Source organism: Dendropsophus ebraccatus, chromosome 14 (assembly GCF_027789765.1).
Source record: "Dendropsophus ebraccatus isolate aDenEbr1 chromosome 14, aDenEbr1.pat, whole genome shotgun sequence".
Taxonomy (NCBI): domain Eukaryota; kingdom Metazoa; phylum Chordata; class Amphibia; order Anura; family Hylidae; genus Dendropsophus; species Dendropsophus ebraccatus.
The window spans coordinates 63347213-63364515 of NC_091467.1; the positions used below are offsets into that span (position 1 = coordinate 63347213).

At 50.1% G+C, this 17303-nt stretch overlaps 2 protein-coding genes across 2 annotated transcripts; both read right to left on the bottom strand.

The window, feature by feature from the left end:
- Positions 1–7730: 7730 nt before the first annotated feature.
- Positions 7731–8894, bottom strand: LOC138771899 (tripartite motif-containing protein 14-like). Its single transcript, XM_069951900.1, has one exon. The coding sequence runs from the start codon at positions 8892–8894 to the stop codon at positions 7731–7733; it is 1164 nt and encodes a 387-aa protein (XP_069808001.1).
- A 3912-nt stretch (positions 8895–12806) lies between these two features.
- Positions 12807–17012, bottom strand: LOC138772544 (nuclear factor 7, brain-like). The gene is made up of 2 exons (XM_069953013.1): positions 16520–17012; positions 12807–14398 (listed from the first exon to the last, which is right to left on the bottom strand). Exons 1-2 carry the CDS (start codon positions 16982–16984, stop codon positions 13310–13312), a joined length of 1554 nt encoding a protein of 517 aa, XP_069809114.1. The 5' UTR covers positions 16985–17012; the 3' UTR covers positions 12807–13309.
- Between the last annotated feature and the right edge of the window lie 291 nt (positions 17013–17303).

Sequence of the window (17303 nt, forward strand, 5' to 3'; positions counted from 1 at the left end):
ACTTCCCTGATGTCTTCCATAGTTGCTCGCCTGACTCCAAAACGAAAGGGGTATCCATCTTATTCTCCCGCACCGCCCCATGGGAACTCATTGATCAGGTGTCGGATCCGGAGGGGAGATTCCTCTTCGTGAAAGGTAAACTGGCAGGTACGTTATGCACTTTTGGCACGGTCTATCTCCCCAACTCAGGCCAGCCAGCCTTCCTAGAACGCTGTCTCGCCGGAGTTGACGATTTTCTGGAAGGGATGGTTGTTCTCGGTGGCGACTTCAACATGGCAGTCGACCCAACCCTAGATTCCTCCTCAGGCCGCTCCTCACTCTCTTTTTCGTCCCTTCGCCACACTAAACAAACCCTACATTCATACCAACTGATGGACGTGTGGAGGCTTCATCATCCCCGGGATAGGGACTACACCTTCTTCTCCAATCCCCACAACCTCTACTCGCGTATTGATTATTTTTTTCTTTCTCACACCCACCTCGAATACGTGACAGCTACCACTATTGACCCCATCTCCTTTTCCGATCACGCATTGATCTCTCTCTCTCTGGCTTTCACCCCACCTCAACCCCGAACATGGCGTTGGCGACTTAACGATACCCTACTCAGGGATCCCGGGATCCTCGCTAACATCCGCACAGATCTGACCAACTATTTTGCCACCAACACCACTGCAGACTCCTCTCCCCTGATGGTTTGGGAGGCCCATAAGTGCTTTATTCGGGGCACGTTTATTAAGTTAGCCACCCGCCTTAAGAAGGACCGTTCTGCCAAGATAAAGGCCCTGTTATCCAAAATCGGGGAACTAGATAAACAACATAAAAGGTCGCTTGCCGCAGATACTGGGGTGGAACTCGCCACTTTACGGGGCAAGCTGCGGGACCTGACCTTTGCGAACGCAAAGGCCTCACTGGCGCGCTGCCGTCGTCACTATTTTGAGTTCGGTAACAAGCCAGGCAAGACTCTAGCCCGGGCCTTGCGGTCGCAAAGAGCTCGATCCTTTATCCCTCAGGTGTCCTCGGCTTCCGGCCCTAAAATATCCCTACCTCCCCAAATTGCTGAGGCCTTCCGCGCATACTACGTGAACTTATACGGCCTCGCTCCCACCCAATCGCGTGCTGATCTTGAGACACTTAACTCTTCAATATCCGCATACCTTCGGGACTCTGGCCTTCCCCCCCTGCCTGAAGACAGCATCTCCTCCATTGAAACCCCCATCACAGACGCGGAATGGGAATGGGCTCTTAAGACCTCCCCTTCAGGAAAGGCCCCTGGTCCAGACGGTCTCACCCTGCCCTACTATAAGTGCTTAGGCCCCCTCTTAAAAGATCACTTCCTGGCCGCATACAACTCCATCTCCACCGGTTCCATTTTGCCTGCTGACTCTCTTCGTGCCCACATTTCTGTAATTCCCAAAGAGGGTAAAGACCCCTCCCACTGCCAAAACTATCGGCCTATCTCCCTCCTAAACTTGGACCTCAAGTTCTTTTCCAAAATCCTCGCGGCCCGCCTGACTCCCCTCCTTCAACCCATTATACACCCAGATCAGGTTGGTTTTATGCCCATGAGAGAGGCCCGAGATAACACTACTAGGGCAATAAACATCATTCATTATGCCCGCTCCTCACCCCTGCCTTCCATGCTATTATCTACTGACGCGGAGAAGGCCTTTGACCGAGTCAGTTGGCCCTTCCTCTTTTCCACCCTCCGGCATATCGGCCTCGGCCCGCATATGATGGAGGGGATCAGCTCTTTATACTCTCACCCCACCGCCCAGGTCTCGGTCAACGGCCTTCTCTCAGCTTCGTTTTCTATTTCAAATGGCACGCGGCAGGGTTGCCCTCTCTCCCCTCTCATCTTCGTCCTGACATTGGAACCTTTTCTCCGACACGTCAATACAGACATCTCTGGAATATGTGTGGGTTCGAGGGTACACAAAGTAGCGGCGTATGCGGATGATCTTCTCTTTTTCCCTCACACAGCCTTCTGTGTCCCTTCCCAATCTCCTCTCAGAACTTTCGCGGTACCAGACTCTATCCCATTATAAGATCAATCTGCAAAAATCCGAGGCGCTTAACCTCTCCCTTCCCGCTTCCGGGGTTTCCGCCTTAGAGTCATCTTTCCCCTTCCGCTGGGCGCGCTCATCTCTCACGTACCTAGGGATCCACCTGACGCCGTCGGCCTCTGACATCTTCAAAGTAAACTTCCCACCTATGCTTCGGCGCATTGAGTCGGATTTGCTGAGGTGGCACAAGGGCACCTTCACATGGTTCGGGCGCTGTTCGATCTTCAAGATGAACGTTTTGCCTCGCCTATTATACCTCTTCCAGGCCCTGCCAGTGGCGGTGCCCTTGTCCTACTTTCGGCAACTCTCGTCCATACTCACTAGGTTCATCTGGGCACATAAGCAGCCTAGACTGGCTAAGCTGGTCTTAAATCGGCCTAAATCAAGGGGGGGACTTGGACTTCCCAACCTCTACCACTATTACGTTGCGGCCCACCTTTCTCGAGTGGTTGACTGGCACCGCCATGCACCCACGAAAGCATGGGTGAGCCTAGAAATGACGCTGTCTCCTCTCTCTCTGTTGGCGGCCCCGTGGCTGCCTGGTGCCTCCAGTCTAGTAGGCTCACATCCTACCATCGCCCCTACCCTGAAAGTCTGCCAGAAACACCTGTCCTCTGGCTTCTTGGCCCCACATTCCTCTCCTCTGTTCCCCGTTTTAGGGAACCCCTCTTTCCCAACTAGCGTTGAGGACCCGGTCTTCCGTACTTGGCTCCGAGCGGGCAACTTCCGTGCTTCCTCCTTCCTTATGGGTCAGACTTGGCTATCCATCTCTGCGCTCCATGACCTGGCTGATCCTTTACCCCTAGGGTTCTGGAGGTCACTCCAGCTTCACCACTTCCTCCGTTCTCTCCCTAACCCCTCATGTTTTACGCGGCCACTTACTCAGTTCGAGTCTCTCTGCTTGGGCTCCGACCCTCTACGCCACACCCTTTCTCTTATATACGCCATGTTGGGCTCTCCACCAGAACACGGCCCGATGATCGTTGAGCGAGGGCTGCAGGGACATCGTTACCGATGTCCTTGCAGCCCTTGCAGCATCATACATTACCTGTCCAGGCTTCTTCTCTGCGCTGTCTTCGTACCTGTGTCCCGCGCGCTCTATCTTCATAATGGCCGGTCAGCTGACAGGCCACACTCAGCCAATCACAGGCCGCGGCAGTCCTGCCATTCTGAAAATAGGGACCCAGGGATGAAGACAGCGCTGAGAAGAAGCCTGGGCAGGTAATGTATGCTGCTGCTGCTGCTTGTCAAATTGTCGATCGCCCGCCGCGCACCGCTATTCAACCGTAGCGATGCGCAGTGGGGCCGATCAGGCCGATTATTGTTACTGTGGAATAGGGCCCTTAGTGTTATTGCTGAATCTTGGCCCCTCCAGGTGCTCCGGCCCTTGTAAGCCAGACTGAATGTTCTGTACTATAATATAATATGATGCAATGGGCTGATGGTTTTATGGCGGCTATAAAATATTCAGATTTGCTTGTGAAGGATGGATCCTCTCTGGGCACTTTACCGTCTGCTTCCTGTAGTGTGACGCCCGATGAGTCATATTGACGTCTGCGGAGACTCGGACTGTCATAGTCTGCGTTCTGTCTGGTAACTTGGCCACTGTGTATAGGCCGCTTGTATATTCTCTCGTTGGCTGGGTTATATATTCTCTCTATGTACGGTACAGCACCTATAACCCCCACAGTTAGGATTGTAGCTATAGGGAGCATAGAGGCGACATGAGGGATATTCCATAGAGGAGAGTACAAAACTATGTTACTCCCAAATGTTATAGCTTTATGCCTTGCCCTTTTACTACCACACATCCCATCATAGGGACGTGTACCGCAGACAGCATGTGTACTTCTTCAGCACCTCCCACAAATAATACAGACCATGTACTAGACCCCCCTAAATACATACAGATCATAGGCCTCCCCTAGTTACACATCACAGGCTAAACCTAAATATTTTTAGACCAAGACCACACAACCCTATTTACAGACCCCAGACCTGTCCTGTTTACAGACCCCATACCACCCCCGTGTTTACAGACCGTAGACTGGACCCCTATATTTACAGACTGTAGACCTGACGTCCATGTTGAGAGGAGAAGGACCTTCCCTGTTTACAGACTAGAGAGCAGACCCATTAGTGGATAATAATAGGTCAGTTTCGGCCCTGAGCTCTTGGGGGGCCCATGGCTGCCCAGACAGACTTATATTTTCAGTGGTGTATTGTCTACCGTTCTGCCATGATTTGCAAAAAATTGCTGCTTTTTTACCGCAATTTAGCACACATCAGAGCATCATGGCATTATCTATCCTGTACTATGAACACCACACTAGAGCCGCCATAGTTACAGTGGGGTGGGGGGCCCAGACTTGGTGAACAGCCCAGGGCCTATGGTAAAAATAAGTCGCCCCTAAGCAGACCCCAGTGTTTACAGACCATAGACCAGACTATTATGTTTACAGACGAAAGATCCCTGTTTAGATCCCAGACAGACAAGATCCCCATGTTCACAGACCATAGACTATACCATTATAGATTATACAGACTATAGATCAGACCCCCATATTAACAGATCATAGACCAGACCCCCATGTTTACAGACTATAGACCAGACCACCATATTAACAGATCATAGACCAGACCCCCATGTTTACCGACCATAGACCAGACCACCATATTAACAGATCATAGACCAGACCCCCATGTTTACCGACCATAGACCAGACCCCCATGTTTACCGACCATAGACCAGACCCCCCATATTTAGAGATCATAGACCAGACCCCCATGTTAACAGACTATAGACCAGACCCCCATGTTTACCGACCATAGACCAGACCCCCATGTTTACCGACCATAGACCAGACCCCCATGTTTACCGACCATAGACCAGACCCCCATGTTAACAGACTATAGACCAGACTCCCATGTTTACCGACCATAGACCAGACCCCCATGTTTGCAGACTATAGACCAGATCCCCAAGGCAAGCCAGACCTCCAAGAACTGTCCTAGATGCTGCAGTCGATAAAGACCATGGCATCTAAGGGGTGGGTGGTGGTCCCCTTTAGCCTTCATTTGACCTTCCACAAAGTCACCCAGATCGGTCACATCCTCATACACAGTAGTGTATTGTATAGTATTACTCCCAAGGAGGAACTGAAACCAACAAAAATAACATTTAAATATACAATGAACAATACACAATGCTGGAACAAAAGGAAAGTAAATTGGTTACTGCGGTAATCATCATTGTGCCACTTTTACCACAGATACGCTTCACATCACTCCTCTTCCCACAATGCACTGCAGCAGAGCAAATACTGTGCATAAGCCTGCAGAGGGCAGCGGTGAGATGCAGGGCTGGGGCCCATGGACCTTGTCATTGCAGGAAATTGTACACCTCCCAGAAGGCATTGCTACACGTCAGTGTAAACAGGAAACCAGCAGAGGGTGTCTGGGAGCAACCAGCAACCAGCGGATATGTAACTGCAGCTTTGGGTGTGACTAGAGTACATGGTGTAACATGAGTGAGAGATGGGACACGCTATATCGCATACATCTGCTATATGGGATTATATTACAGGTTTATTACAGTCAGGCAGACATATGGAGGCAGGAGACAAGAGTAGTCACCGATACAATGCTGGATATAACTCACCCCTCACATACAAGATGTATATAGAGATTAATCATCGTATAAGCAGACGTTCTCCAAACATCTCTAATAGAGATGAGCAAACCATGCCGATAATGGGGTGCGTATGAACATGTGACTCCCGCGGTCTTCCCGTTCCGTGGGGAAGGTGGAGACAGCTCAAGGCCTACCTGGAAAACAGGGAAAACCCCCCCCTGTGACGCAGCTCCATTTGAATCAATGGCCGGGAACTGGGCCACAGGTCAATAAAAGGACTGCAGCACCGGCTTCCCCGCACCAGCACTGATCTATTGATAGACCTGATGGTACATTCGCTTTAAAGGGAATGTGTCACAAAGTAAAAAAAAAAAATGTAAATGATAAAATTGAATTTGTTATTTTTTGTTAATTTATATGTTTTTCTTTTTTTCTTTTTTTTTTTTACATGTAAGGAAATATGAAAAATTAACAATCTAATTTTTCATATTTCCCAGTGATGGCCTCTAGGGGGAGCTCCAGCAGGAAACTGCTGGTAAAAAGTAAGCTGAAATACGGCTGCTGAAAAGAGAGGCGGTCTCTGCTCAACTGCTGTGACATCATCACCTCCCCCCTCTTTTCACAGGAGAACAAAGAGGGGAAAGGTGATATTATGTGTACTGTTGGGCAGCGCCATTTTGTTGTTGTCTGCACAGAAATACACCTAGAACAAGCGTGTCCCTATACCTTCATAATACACCGCAGTGTCACACATTACACAGGTAGCGGAGGTATATAATACAGGAGAGTACAGGCTATTGTTCTCTGGTGTCAGCAGTGTCACACATTACATAGGTAGCAGAGGTATATATAATACAGGAGAGTACAGGCTATTGTTCTCTGGTGTCAGCAGTGTCACACATTACATAGGTAGCAGAGGTATATATAATACAGGAGAGTACAGGCTATTGCTCTCCGGTGTCAGCAGTGTCACACATTACACAGGTACAGGAGGTATATATATATATATATATATATATATATATAAAATACAGGGGAGTACAGGCTATTGTTCTCTGGTATCAGTAGTTTCACACATTACACAGGTACAGGAGGTATATATATATATATATATATATATATATATATGTATATATATATATATACAGGAGGGTACAGGCTATTGTTCTCTGGTGTCAGCAGTGTCACACATTACATAGGTAGCGGAGATATATATATATATATATATATATATATATATTACAGTATTACAGGAGAGTACAGGCTATTGTTCTCTGGTGTCAATAGTTTCACACATTACACAGGTACAGGAGGTATATATATATATATATATATATATATATATTTATATATATATATATATATATATATATATATATATATATATATATATATATACACACACAGGAGGGTATAGGCTATTGTTCTCTGGTGTCAGCAGTGTCATACATTACATAGGTAGAGGAGGCAGGGCCGTATTTACCACTAGGCACCCGTGGTCCGGTGCCTAGGGCAGCACCTTGCAGGAGGGCAGCACCAGGGAGCGGGGGGGGGGGGGACAACTTTTTTTTTGTTTTTATATTTTTTAGTCTCCCACCTCCCGGTCAGACTTGCCAGTAAATCTGGCGTCTTTTTTGAGGGGGTAGGGGGGGTAGGGGGGAGGTATGATCAGGTCTTGTGTGGCGGTATTGTTCGGGTCTGCTATGGCTGTGAAGCCTGGAGCTATTACCTACCAATCTACCAATCCTGTGGTGAGAATTCATTCAGACAATATGCAGACCGCTGTAATCATTCATTCAATGTGGAAATTTATGTTTTAAGCAGTTAAAAACCATAAAAATGTGATTCAGATGATGTTTCTACATGTAAAGAAATGCATGTGGCTGAAAACACACTCCCCCAAGACGCGGCGTCTTTAAGTTTAGTGCCTATGGCAGCGGCAGTTGATAATCTGGCCCTGAGAGGAGGTATAAATATATATATATATATATATATATATATATATATATAGGAGCGTACTGGCTATTGGGCTATTCCATGCTCTTCAGCGTCATCCACGCTCCACCGTAAGAGTCTAACCAGAGTCTAAAGATAGCATGAAGGGGCTCTGTGAAGGTAGCGCTGAAGGTGTGCAGGTGTCGGATGGGATCACACAGCTCATAGAAGGATAGCTCACCCGCCTCATAGTCCAGATACACCCCGAAGCGTTGACAAGTGAGCTTGTCAGGTAACAGTGTCTCCTTACAGGCATGCATGGCCGAGTACTGATTGTTCCATTTACACAAACCCCATGATTTGTCATTGCAGCCAATGTAGGAGCGGAAGCCTTTCCTGGTCATACTGGCATACGACATCCCAAATCTCCAGTTTCCGCATTTACTGGTTTCCACCATCCAAAAATGTCTTCCTGTTGAGAAGCTGGTAGTGCTTAACACTTGGTGGTCTTTGAACCTTTGTGGGGTCTTTGGTGTCGACTGGTACCTATTTACCCAATAAAATGACTTTTTATCATCCTCCACCTCTAGGTTATTCCCCGCTGTGTCCTCATCCAGTAAGATGTCGGACTTCTCAACCATGAAGAGCCCACTACGGGCAATGACGACCAACTCAGCTATACCAGTGTGCAGAACCTCGGAGATCGAACCTTCATCCAGATCACAAGCAGCTGTACTACAGTCACCAGCAGATCTTTGGTTGTTGCCATGACCATAATCCCCTGGTCTTTGGAGGCCTGTGACTGGATCAGTCAGGGTATACAGGTCCTCAATGGCTGCCATCTTCCTCGACAGCTCATCCCTCTTGGTTTCCAGCTCTCGGATCTCATCCCGATATATGGCTACGGCTTCTTCCACCTGTCGGGCGATCTCGCTCAGGACTTTCGTCTCTAGATCTTCTATGTGTTTCCTCATTTTCTGAAAGACCACAATGAACTTCTTCGACAAGCCATCAGCTTTATATTGAATTTTTTCAGTTGGTGTCTTCAGACTTCGAATTCTGTTTTCAGTTTCTGATTTCGATGCGGACAGCTCCTTCAGGACGTTGCTTAGCAGCTCCTTCTTCTTCACAGAAGCGTCTCCTATCGACCACACCTGGAATCCTCCCTGGATTTTGGCGATGCAGTAACCACAAAGATAAGGGATACCATCCAAACAGTAACATTCCAGGATGGTCTTGTGGATTGAGCATCCGTCCATTGGAAGGGTGGGATTGGCTCAGACGGGTTCTGGAGACGTGCTGTGAACTCTTCCGTGGTGGCGATATACAGACGCGTGACACAGCGAGCGGGTACAGGAGACTGGATGCGATGATGACTGTGTATAGAATGGAGTAGCTCTGAGTGCATCTGCTGAAGGAAAAGTCACATGGTCTTTAGGTCACATGATCAGACTCGTATGGGAGGGGCTTGTTTATAGTGCAGCTCTGAGGAGGGGAAAGTAGTGGAGAGAAAGAGGAGGATGTGGTTATCTGCTACTGCTGTGGGGAGAGAAAATGAGGAGCAAAGGAGAAAGCAGACTGTCAGGGAGGAGGGGGCAGGAGGCTAGTCATCTGTGAGAGAGATGGGAGCAGGGGGTCATCTGTGAGAGAGATGGGAGCAGGGGGTCATCTGTGAGAGAGATGGGAGCAGGGGGTCATCTGTGAGAGAGATGGGAGCAGGGGGTCATCTGTGAGAGAGATGGGAGCGGGGGGTCATCTGTGAGAGAGATGGGAGCGGGGGGTCATCTGTGAGAGAGATGGGAGCAGGGGGTCATCTGTGAGAGAGATGGGAGCAGGGGGTCATCTGTGAGAGAGATGGGAGCAGGGGGGCATCTGTGAGAGAGATGGGAGCAGGGGGGCATCTGTGAGAGAGATGGGAGCGGGGGGGCATCTGTGAGAGAGATGGGAGCAGGGGGTCATCTGTGAGAGAGATGGGAGCAGGGGGTCATCTGTGAGAGAGATGGGAGCAGGGGGTCATCTGTGAGAGAGATGGGAGCAGGGGGTCATCTGTGAGAGAGATGGGAGCAGGGGGCATCTGTGAGAGAGATGGGAGCAGGGGGTCATCTGTGAGAGAGATGGGAGCAGGGGGGCATCTGTGAGAGAGATGGGAGCAGGGGGTCATCTGTGAGAGAGATGGGAGCAGGGGGTCATCTGTGAGAGAGATGGGAGCAGGGGGGCATCTGTGAGAGAGATGGGAGCAGGGGGTCATCTGTGAGAGAGATGGGAGCAGGGGGCATCTGTGAGAGATGGGAGCAGGGGGGCATCTGTGAGAGAGATGGGAGCAGGGGGGCATCTGTGAGAGAGATGGGAGCAGGGGTCATCTGTGAGAGAGATGGGAGCAGGGGGTCATCTGTGAGAGAGATGGGGCAGGGGGCATCTGTGAGAGAGATGGGAGCAGGGGGTCATCTGTGAGAGAGATGGGAGCAGGGGGTCATCTGTGAGAGAGATGGGAGCAGGGGGTCATCTGTGAGAGAGATGGGAGCAGGGGGCATCTGTGAGAGAGATGGGAGCAGGGGGCATCTGTGAGAGAGATGGGAGCAGGGGGCATCTGTGAGAGAGATGGGAGCAGGGGGTCATCTGTGAGAGAGATGGGAGCAGGGGGTCATCTGTGAGAGAGATGGGAGCAGGGGGGCATCTGTGAGAGAGATGGGAGCAGGGGGGCATCTGTGAGAGAGATGGGAGCAGGGGGGCATCTGTGAGAGAGATGGGAGCAGGGGGGCATCTGTGAGAGAGATGGGAGCAGGGGGGCATCTGTGAGGGAGGAGGGGGAACGGGATGGCTTCTGAGGAGGGCACAAGGGGAGTCATCTGTGAGGGAGGGGGCCACAGGGGGAGTAATCTGTGAGAGAGGAGGGGGCCACAGGGGGAGTAATCTGTGAGAGAGGAGGGGGCCACAGGGGGAGTAATCTGTGAGAGAGGAGGGGGCCACAGGGGGAGTAATCTGTGAGAGAGGAGGGCGCCACAGGGGGAGTAATCTGTGAGAGAGGAGGGGGCCACAGGGGGAGTAATCTGTGAGGGAGGAGGGGGCCACAGGAGGAGTAATCTGTGAGAGAGGAGGGGGCCACAGGGGGAGTAATCTGTGAGGGAGGAGGGGGCCACAGGGGGAGTAATCTGTGAGGGAGGAGGGGGCCACAGGGGGAGTAATCTGTGAGGGAGGGGGCTACAGGGGGAGTAATCTGTGAGGGAGGAGGGGGCCACAGGGGGGAGTAATCTGTGAGGGAGGAGGGGGCCACAGGGGGAGTAATCTGTGAAGGAGGAGGGGGCCACAGGGGGAGTCATCTGCGAGGGAGGAGGGGGCCACAGGGGGAGTAATCTGTGAGGGAGGAGGGGGCACAGGGGGAGTAATCTGTGAAGGAGGAGGGGGCCACAGGGGGAGTAATCTGTGAGGGAGGAGGGGGCCACAGGGGAAGTCATCTGTGAGGCAGGAGGGGGCCCCAGGGGATCATCTGTGAGGGAGGAGGGGACCACAGGGTGTCATCTGTGAGGGAGGAAAGGGCACAGGGGGAGTCATCTGTGAGGGAGGAGGGAGGAACAGGGGGTTATCTGTGAGGGAGGAGGGGGCAGAGGGGGAGTCATCTATGAGGGTGGAGGGGGCGTCATCTGTGAGAGAGAAGGGGGCCACAGGGGGAGTCATCTGTGATAGAGGAGGGGGCCACAGGGGGAGTCATCTGTAAGGGAGGAGGGGGCCACAGGGGGAGTCATCTGTGAGGGAGGAGGGCGCCACAGGGGGAGTAATCTGTGAGGGAGGAGGGGGCCACAGGGGGAGTAATCTGTGACGGAGGAGGGCGCCACAGGGGGAGTCATCTGTGAGGGAGGAGGGGGTCATCTGTGAGGGAAGAGAGGCCACAGGGGGAGTATTCTGTGAGGGAGGAGGGGGTCACTGTGAGGGAGGAGGGAGGAACAGAGGGAAGTCATCTGTGAGGAAGGAGGGGGGGCAGGGGGGTCATCTGTGAGGGAGGAGGGGGGTCATCTGTGAGGGAGGAGGGGGGGGGGTCATCTGTGAGGGAGGAGGGGGGGACAGGGGGAGTCATCTGTGAGCGAGGAGGGGGCCACAGGGGGAGTCATCTGTGAGGGAGGAGGGGAGAACAGGGGGAGTAATCTATGAGGCAGAAGGGGTCATCTGTGAGGGAGAAGGGGGCACAGGGAGGTAATCTGTGAGGGAGGAGGGGGCACAGGGAGGTAATCTGTGAGGGAGGAGGCCACAGGTGGAGTCATCTGTCAGGGAGGAGGGGGCCACAGGGGGAGTCATCTGTCAGGGAGGAGGGGGCCACAGGGGGAGTCATCTGTCAGGGAGGAGTGCGGGGAGACATTTGTGAGGAGGGCACAGGGCTTTTGCTTAGAAATTTTTTTATTTTTAATATGTTCTTTAATTAAATGTTATTCGCTCTAGGGATAGCTGCATCTGGATGGATGAGTGACCATCATCGGCGGTAGCTCATGTTATGCTCTGCACTGTATACTCATAGTGTAAGGGGGTATGACGGGGCTTTGCTGAAGTTCACTGCTGGTGGTTGTCGACCCCCCCCCCCCCACACACACACACACACAGTTCAGTGGCGAGGAGGAAGACTAGAATGGAGCTGTTCCAGGTAGAACCTTCCAATGGCGCCATCAACCCGATCTCCTCACTGGGGAATTGACCAGATTAGAGATGCTACAGGGTGGACCAACCAAGAACAGCGCCATTCCAGAAACAACGATATACTGTAAAATTAGAACATGCCTGTTGGCTCAATAATCTCTCAATGGGCATTACCAGCCATTAAAGGTCAGCTCTGTTGGTGAACTTGTCTGGGGGTGACCACTTCCAGAAGGACTTGGCTCTCCAAGTGGTATTTATGGCTGGGGGCTATGGAGTCTTGTGACTAATCAGACTCCTAATCACTTGTATATCCATAAGTAATGACAATAAGGCAACTACAAGGCCTCTTTGGTGCTGGTTGATGCCATTAAATACCCCCCACCATGGTAGGTCTTTATTCTTCTTTGCCTCTGGCCACCACCCTCCACCATCTTTGACCCACAGTCACAGCAGCTCCATTCTCCTCCATATGTATATCCAATATATCTACCCCAGTATATACAATAGAACATTCTATATATGGAATATGTGGGGGGTCTAAATCAACAACGTTTCACAATTTATCAACCATATTTATTTGATTCCATGCCATTTGCATACAATTTTTTTTTCACATACATGACACCAACAACTTCCATCAAGTCACAGGTCCCATATTTCACAGTAGCGTTGATCAAATGTGCACAATACAGCTTGATTCACTGTGAGTGGGGTGCCGACGACTGGGATGACTCCAACAGTTCCATAGTGAACAGAGCACACGTGTGACCACCACTAGGACCTGTGATCAGTGGCGATTCCATTGCTAAGACCCTCCACCAATCATACGTTTATCATAAGGGGGTTGTACCCCTGATCACTGAAGACCCCCAGTAATTCCCCTTGCTGTCACAGCTTCATTAAAAAACCCAGTGATACATCTCAAAATTACAGCTGGTCTGGGACTAGTGCCCATGAGGACAATACGTTTGGGTCTCGGGCTGGACTTTTGCACCAGGGCCCAAAAGCCTCTAGCTACATCGCTACCTCTAGAAGATCAGAAGTGGTGAGTTCTTTAGCTTTTGATTTTGACCCAGGCAGCATTGTCTTTACTATGTAACCAGAATGAAGCATGGAGAGGCTTCGTGAAGGTGGTGGTAAAGGTGTGCAGGTGTCTGATGGGGTCATCCAGCTGGTAAAAGGACAACCGCCCGGCCTCGTAATTCAGATATACGCCAAACCTCTGACAGTATAAATGATCAGATATATGGACAGTGTTACTCTTATGCACTGCTATACACTGGTTGCAATTCCTCCACAAAGTCCAGGAGGGCCCAAAAAGACCATTTTCATGGCGGTAGCTCATGCCCAACCTCCAGTTGCCCCATTTGCTGGTGTCCACCTCCCAGTAATGTTGTCCAGATGAAAAACCCTGAGTACTAAAAACCTCATTTTTATTAGACCTCGCTGAACAAAGTGACCGTTTTTGGTCTACACAAGTCATTGTTGCAGTCTTTAAGTCTTCTGATACGTGTAGATTACTAGCAGCCGTGTTTACATCTAACAAGAGGTCCACAGGGTCCAGAAAAAACAGCCAGGGATTAACATGGGATGTCAACTCAGATACTTGTTTATGAATGGTCTTATGGATCAGGCCCTCATCTAGTTGACCCAGATCTTTAGCCTTCTGATCACACAGGTCTTCATCCTCTGGACCTTGATGGGCAATGTTTTCATATTTCGGGCCCTGTAAGACAGCTATGGGATCAGTAGTCTTGCACAACTCCTCAATTTGACCCATCTTTCTGGATAGGTGGTTCTTCTTTGTCTCCAGCTGTTGGATCAGATCCAAGACCACGTCTGATACTTGTTGTTCCCTCCTGGAAATCTCGCTTAAGGCTCCTCTCTCCAGAATCTCCAGTTGTCTTCTGAGGTCTATGAATAGCGCAGTGACTTTACCTTTTATTTTTTCTGCCTTTTCCACTTCTTTTCTCAGACTCTCATGTAGATCCTGGATTTGTTTCTCAGCTTCCTTCTTTTTGGAGGTCAGTGTCTCCAGAATCTGTGTCAGCTTCTTCTTCTTCACCTCAGAGGCTTCATCCAGAGACTGAACCTGGTGCCCATTGTGGTCTCCATCGACCCGACAGTAAACACAGATACAGACCTAGAGAGTTAAACATGAACTGTTTAGGTGCAGCGGTGACATCAGTGAGAATACAGCCTATCCATCACTAGAGATCAGCGATGACATCAGTGAGAATACAGCCTATCCATCACTAGAGATCAGCAGTGACATCACTGAGAATACAGCCTATCCATCACTAGAGATCAGCAGTGACATCACTGAGAATACAGCCTATCCATCACTAGAGATCAGCGGTGACATCACTGAGAATACAGCCTATCCATCACTAGAGATCAGCAGTGACATCACTGAGAATACAGCCCATCCATCACTAGAGATCAGCGGTGACATCACTGAGAATACAGCCTATCCATCACTAGAGATCAGCGGTGACATCACTGAGAATACAGCCTATCCATCGCTAGAGATCAGCAGTGACATCACTGAGAATACAGCCTATCCATCACTAGAGATCAGCAGTGACATCACTGAGAATACAGCCTATCCATCACTAGAGATCAGCGGTGACATTAGTAAGAATACAGCCTATCCATCACTAGAGATCAGCGGTGTCATACAGCCTGTCACTAGAGATCAGCGGTGACATACAGCCTATCTGTGGTGACCCCCTGAGGTGTTGTGTCGAGGGGCGGCCGGTCACTTGCTAGATGGTGAGGTGTGATGGCATTTATATAGTGGCTGGCTGAGATACAGCCGGGCCCAGTGATGTTATGTTGTGGCGCCAGTGCCAGTGGGGCACACAGATGTGGTGGCACACCTGCTTTTAGTTTAGAGGGCCGGTTATACCTTGTTCCCCTGTGGATATTGTCCTGCCGGGCTGCTACGGGGTCCCTTGGGATGATATCACGGTGGGCCGGAGTGGTGTAGTGACCCTCCCGGACTATCGGAACTGCCACCCACAGAAAGGGGAAATGTCCTAAGGACGTAGTGTACACTGTGTCGGTGTGAATCACAGAGTCTCTCTATCACATATAGTCTCGTTTTTACTTGAACAGTACTTGTGGGCAGCAACTTATACAGCTTTCCCTTGACAGGGTACGATACACTTGATAGTTCTCCTGAAAAAGCACTTGATAATATAGCGACCAGATCTGTGACAGGAATACAGCGAGGAGCACAGTCATGCCGACTGAGTAGCGTGTTGAGAGATACGAAGGATCAGAGTAGCAGAGAGGAGGATGTCATGAGAGTCCCAACTCAAGTAGTACTGTGCTCTGCCGGGATGTTGGAGGATGAGGTAGAAGAATACTTAGAAGAAGAAGAGAATACTTGTGCCTGTGTATTGACCTTTGGGTCTTCACACCACCTAATGCCCACCAGTGTTGGGTGACCCGTCCTATGAGGGTGACACAAGGCCCCAGACCTTGTTACCTGGGATGGGCGGAATGCTGAGGATTCCCTGCTGACAACCGCGCTGCAAGATAGAGTTCCTAGGCTCTTAGCAACTATGCTCTATCCGAATCAGTTCCTAGCTTACTGCTGTCTGTGGATACTGTCCTGCACTGTGACTCTCCTAATCCACGGTGTGGGTTGAGGTTATTTCTGACTTGTCCTCTCCTGTAGAAGTTTTACACTTCATAGTGTTGTGTGAAGTGAACTAAGAAGAAACTGCTAGCTGTGTCTTGTCTTGCTTCCTACCCATACGGGGAGCTGACCAAGACTGAACTCTTGAGAGTAGAGAGACCTAGCAGAGGGCCAGGGCCCAGAGAGGACCACTGTAGGGAGCGTTCTATCTTGCGTCCTTCCTCTACAATGTCCAACACAAAAGAGACATGCACTTCCTCTACCCATGTGACTTCCTTCCTCAGTGTATCTAAGGTGCGCTGTGAGTGGGTGAACAGTGCAGTAGAAGAAGCAAAGAGAGAGAGATGATAGGATAGAAGAAGAAAAGATTCCCATAGGTTCACAGATCCATGTGACACACAAACAAACAATAACCCTTTACACACTTTAGCTGTGCAACATCTAAGTACATACATCTACAATAGCGACATCAAGTGGCGAAACTTTATCACTACCTTCATCACCACTTACAATAAGTACGGGCTTTTACGAAGGGTGTAACCAATAGCAACACCCTTGTCCATCACTAGAGATCAGCGGTGACATACAGCCCGTCACTAGAGATGGTATACACACCTCATCTTGCGGGCAGTAATACTCCAGGATCTTCTTGTGGGCCGAGCATTTGCGGTTCTTTAGGGAGGTGGTTGGGTGAATGAAGACGTGTTCTGGTGATTTGTTGTGGACCTCCAGGTGTTTCGCACATAGAGAGGCTTCACACAGCACACAGGACATCACAGCAGGTACCGGGTGGAGCAGACAGTAGGTGCACGGGACCCCCACCTCTCCTTGCCGCCCTGGGGAAGGCTGGAAATGCTGCACTATACCCCTCAGTGCAACGTTCCTGCACCATGATGGCCGCTGCCTGAAATTCCTCCGGCAGTCAGGGCAGCTATAAGTCCTGAAGCGTCTCTGAGAGTCCAGCACACGATCAATACAGTCCCGGCAGAAGTTGTGTCCACAGCTCAGGGTGACTGGATCCCGGTAGATGTTCAGGCAGATGGAGCAGGTCAGCTCTTCCCTCAGGTCGGTGGACGCCATTGTGGACTGTGAAACGAAAGTGGAACTTTTCTGTTTGCCACAATGTGTGTTCTGGGGAAGTCCCGGAATGGGCGGAGACTCATTAACCCCTTCCACACCAGAGGCTGGTTTCACAGCTGTAGATCTGTTATTAGGTGACTGGCGTTTATAGTGTCATCCCATATAGAAGCATACGTCATATTACCTACTCATTATATATCTAATATTATTATATACCAAATATTAGTATATACCTGATATTATCATATATCTCACATCATATACTGTACCTCATGTTGTCAAATATCACATATCGCATAATATACCTGATATCATGGAA